Source organism: Colobus angolensis, unplaced genomic scaffold (assembly GCF_000951035.1).
Source record: "Colobus angolensis palliatus isolate OR3802 unplaced genomic scaffold, Cang.pa_1.0 Scaffold169, whole genome shotgun sequence".
Lineage (NCBI taxonomy): Eukaryota > Metazoa > Chordata > Mammalia > Primates > Cercopithecidae > Colobus > Colobus angolensis.
In genome coordinates, this window is record NW_012114810.1 from 3,276,470 (window position 1) to 3,281,042 (window position 4,573).

At 44.3% G+C, this 4,573-nt stretch overlaps 1 protein-coding gene across 1 annotated transcript; it reads left to right on the forward strand.

The window, feature by feature from the left end:
- Positions 1 to 3,027: 3,027 nt before the first annotated feature.
- Positions 3,028 to 4,160, forward strand: LCE6A (late cornified envelope 6A). Its single transcript, XM_011937936.1, has 2 exons — positions 3,028 to 3,182; positions 3,675 to 4,160. The coding sequence occupies exon 2, from the start codon at positions 3,696 to 3,698 to the stop codon at positions 3,936 to 3,938; it is 243 nt and encodes an 80-aa protein (XP_011793326.1). The 5' UTR covers positions 3,028 to 3,182; positions 3,675 to 3,695; the 3' UTR covers positions 3,939 to 4,160.
- Positions 4,161 to 4,573: the final 413 nt, after the last annotated feature.

Here is a 4,573-nt window from a genome sequence, read left to right on the forward strand (position 1 = left end):
GAAAGAAAGAAAGAAAGAAAGAAAGAAAGAAAGAAAGAAAGAAAGAAAGAAAGAAAGAAAGAAAGAGCAAGCAAGCAGGCTGAGTAAATAAAAGGAGGAAGACAGAGAGACAGAGAGGAAAAGGGAGGAAGAAAGAGAGGGAGAGACAGACAGACATCAGACAGGATAAAAGCCAGTTCACCATACAATAAATCCATCCATTCAGCAGAGGAGGAGACATAATGAAAGGAAGTTCCAGAAGTTAAGCATAAAGTGATGGGATAGGTTCAAGTATGCACAGGGACTTGAATGCTGGCTAAAGGAATTTAGATTTATCCTGAAGACATCAGAGTGTTCTGGAAGAACATTTAACAGGGCAATTATTCATTAAAACCATAAAGCAAAATAAAAGAGATTTTAAAAATATATTTGAGGAGTTACTTCAGGAATAGCCAAATGATTTGGGATATCTGAAAGAAATTGACTGAAGAGAAGCCCAGACACTTGGGAAGCCAAGCAACTTCATTTGAGGCTGGGGACCTGAAGATATCTGCTGCTCAGAGAAACAGTCTCATGAATAGAGACCAGGAATGAGATGGGATTATTCTCAGAGATGGGCTCCTGTCTTCAGACCAGGTTGGGACTCCGATAATGGTGGGAGCCACATCACTTGAGAAACTTCCATTCTAATTTGGTATATTTAAAATGACTAGTTCTGTTCTCAAGCTACAACTACAATTAGCCTATTTACCCATCTTTCACTTACAATCTTGTGTTACCTATTAATTTGTCTATATTCCCTCTAGAGTGAAAGCTTTGAAACATGATATAGACATCTTATTCTTTCTTGTATCCAGTACATAGTTGGGACTTAATAAATATGAAATCACAGAATTATACTCATAGACACAATCTGAACCAGGAAGAGAAGTGGAGTGGGATTAGAATAAGAATAACATTTCTGTGGTCCTGATTTAAAACTGGCTGGACTTGTAAGCCTATCTGGAAGACAGTGCAGCTGAGGGGCCGCAAACAGGCTCACTTTATGAGCTAGACAAATCTAGATGCTGGACACACATCATCCTATATGTGATGAAATTCACTGTACTGAAAAGGAGGGGGCTTAGAAATTTTTGTGGGCAATTTATTATGGGAGGTGGTCTGGGAGAGATATAGAGGAGGCAGGAAGTGTGGTTTGCCTAGGGCAGGGCCCCCAGAAAGAACCCTCAGCCCTAGGTAGAGACAGTAAGAGTTGGGTACTTGCTAGGTAGCCTCAAAGAAATGCATTTGTGATGTGTGAGGTCTCTGAAGCATGTGTTTAAGTGGTGCAGGTCTTGGGTGGGGAAAAGGAGAAACTGGTGCATTGAGACCAAAGTTACTTTGCCTTCCTACTAACACTTAGGGCAAGGGAAGCACTTCTGAGGTGCAATCAGAGTTATTTCTGGTGTCTGAGGGAAGAAAAGAGGAGAAAGAGAAGGAGAGAGAAGAACGAGAAGGAAGTAAAGGAAGATGGGGTCTTTCCCTGAGGCTGTCTAAATCAGGCACTCTCTCTCCAGGGCTCTGCTCTAACAGGGTGAGCGAGGTTTCATACCATTCTCCCACCTGCTGTTTCACTCATAAAGATCTTCTCTTTCTCCATCCAAACTGCATCTCAAAGTTTTCCCAGATGAAGCAGTTGAGACCTGATGATCCTGCCCTGCTGGATTTTGGCATCCAACAGCTGCTCCTTTTCTGGCCTTATCCTATTTTCCACCCTGGTCTTCATATCCTCTCCCACACCCCAACCCTACTCGCCTTTGTCCTATACATAATTCGAAGTACTTTGAGGACTGCCCCTACAGTCAGAGTGTTCCTTGTAATTGCTCATCTTTTTATTTACCCAACTGTTTCCTGAACAGCTACTATGTGTCAGGCATCAGGAATACAGAGGCAGGTGAGGTGCAGTCTTGAGCAGCAGGGAGTTCCATCAGTGCCTTTTAACTTAGCTGTGCACACCAGGAGCAATTCTGTGATGGAAGCATCCAGAGGTGAGGGACTGTATTTAGATGAGAATGTTCCCAGTTTAAGCACTGCCAAAACATAATGATCTCAATTTTCATGAAAGGTGAAGAACTTTTCACTCTGTGGAAGGCTTTTCCATAATGTCCCTTGAAAATTTCAAGAAGAGCTCCCCTTTTGCATTTAAGAGACAGCAGGTGTGTGAAGGTTTTACTTTCCACCCTCTGCTCAGCCTATTGTGTAAGGTGAGGTCCATGCACAGAGTTCCCTGTAGTATTTATGAAAGGGTGTTCACAAATGCCTTAGGGGAGAATGATGGAAACAAGAAGTCAAGATCTGATCCACAAAAAAAAATGAGTTGGGCTTTATTTTCTTCCTATTTTTTTTCTCCTGAAACACAAAGTCTTTTCTAATGGTTCATAGACTGTTTCATTCAACAAATGCTAATGAGCATTTTCTTTGTGTCAGGGACAACATCAGGCTCTAGGAATGCAGAAGTGATAAAGGCAAGGTCCCTGTCATCAAATAACAGTTTAATAGATGAAATAGGATATGTATCTTGGTCACAAGACCCAAAGCAATAGTAAAGGTTATAAGATATATGAAGGACTCAGATGTAGTTGGAGCACTGGGCCAATCTCCACAGAGGTGATGACACGGAATGGGATGCTGACAGTCATGGATGATGGGTGGGGAGTAGACAAGCAGGGACTTCCTCAGACCCTGGTGGTTGTTGAACCTGATTTTTCCCTCCAATCCTACATAGAATTCAACAGCAGCTGCAACCCGCCCAAACCCCCAAAGACATCATCCAGACTTAGCCAGTGTACCCACTTCTATGTAGGCCAACCTGAAGGCCCCAGCCTTCTGCTCACTTACCTACTTGCAGATGCCTTTGAACCACATCCCAGCTACATGTAGCTGAGGAATCTAACACTGGAAATTGTGAAATATCCAGATCAATCATCCGCTCCATGGCTGTCCTCCAATGACATGTGGCCTGGAGGCTTCAGCTGGAGGATATATAAAAGAGCCTCTTACTTCCTGGAAACACAAGGCCTCCAGACTCCTGGGATAACTTGTCCACACATCTTCCACTAGGGTGAGGCTACTTCTGGCTGAAGAGATACTTGGATGTAGCTCAAGTGCTGCTAAGGCAGTACTGATCTCTCCTCTTGTCTCTTCCCAGGGAGCTGAAAAGCCAGGTAGGAGATGCTTGGGGTAGAAAGAAGGGAAGGGAAGAGGATCCCTGCAAAAGAAAGACCCCAAATCATCTAACATGGGAGAAAGCCATAGAAGTTAGAGGGCCAGAAAAGCAGAGATGGGACAGTCAGACTTAGGAGTTTGGGGACAGAATAAGACTAGGTAGAGAAAGAGAAGAGACTTGGCTCTCCTTTGCACTTGACCAGGTGGACATTGGGCTGGGAAAAGCAAACTGTCAGCTCAACTAAGTACAATTTGTCTTTTTTTTTTTTTTAAAAGGAAGCACATATCATCAACATGGTTATTAGTAAGTGAGTCCCCTGGGAAGACTTACTCCGCAAATATTTAGTCCTTTCAAGTCTGTTCTTCTCCTCCTGAGATGGAGTTCAGTGGGTTGCAAATGCTGGACTCCATTTTTGACAGCTCCAACTCATGGAGGACAGAAACAGAAGCCCATGCTGCCTGGGTCCCTGATATAACTATTTCTCTTCCAGATTCGACCTGGTAGCCAAGCAATGTCACAGCAGAAGCAGCAATCTTGGAAGCCTCCAAATGTTCTCAAATGCTCCCCTCCCCAAAGATCAAACCCCTGCCTGGCTCCCTGCTCGACTCCTTGTGGTGGTCCCCATTCAGAAGGCTGTCATTCCAGTTCCCAAAGGCCTGAGGTTCAGAAGCCTAGGAGGGCTCGTCGAAAGCCACGCTGCCTAAGTGGGGGCACAACCTACCACTGCAAAGAGGAAGAGTGTGAAGGCTACTGAGCCCAGAAGAGTTGAGGCACAGGTGCAGTTGCTCTTTCCCTACCCCACCTTTGGGTATATATAATTCCCCTTGGAGAGCCAGGCCCTCAACCTCTCATTTGGGCTGAGAAACACTTCCTGATCCCCAGCTCCAGAGAGGCGAGAACTAGGCTGAGCCACACTGCTACTGCTCTCGTCCACTTGCCTCTTCAGCACAGCAACAGTAAAGCTGCTTTACTTGGAGCCCTGACTTCTGTGAGTTCTTGAGACCCCTGCTCAGATGTGCGGAGACCCCCGCCTCAACCCAAGTGCATGGTGCTTCTCCTCCTTCCTCTTAAGGCAGCTGATGGTATTTTAAAGAAGCAGATGTTTTTGGGATTTATGCCCCAGTTTCTAGCAGCCTCACAGCCATCAACCCATGTCATTGCATGATTCTAGCACCAAAGACTACAATAAACATATGTTGAGCACCTACTGTGTACTGGCCTCCATGTTTACAGATGTAAGTGGGAAATTTGTCCCTGCTCTAGAAGGCTAATTATCCAGTAGGAGATGCAATGGACAGTGGATTAGTAAATATCATTTTAAGCTGATTAACTTATGCATTTTTATCTCTCAATTTGTGTTCAAAAGAACTTAAAGCAGAAATTTAAAAA

What these genes read in the sequence shown, in the direction of transcription:
- LCE6A (XM_011937936.1), top strand. Translation starts at nt 3,696, where the DNA reads ATGTCACAGCAGAAGCAGCAATCTTGGAAGCCTCCAAATGTTCTCAAA.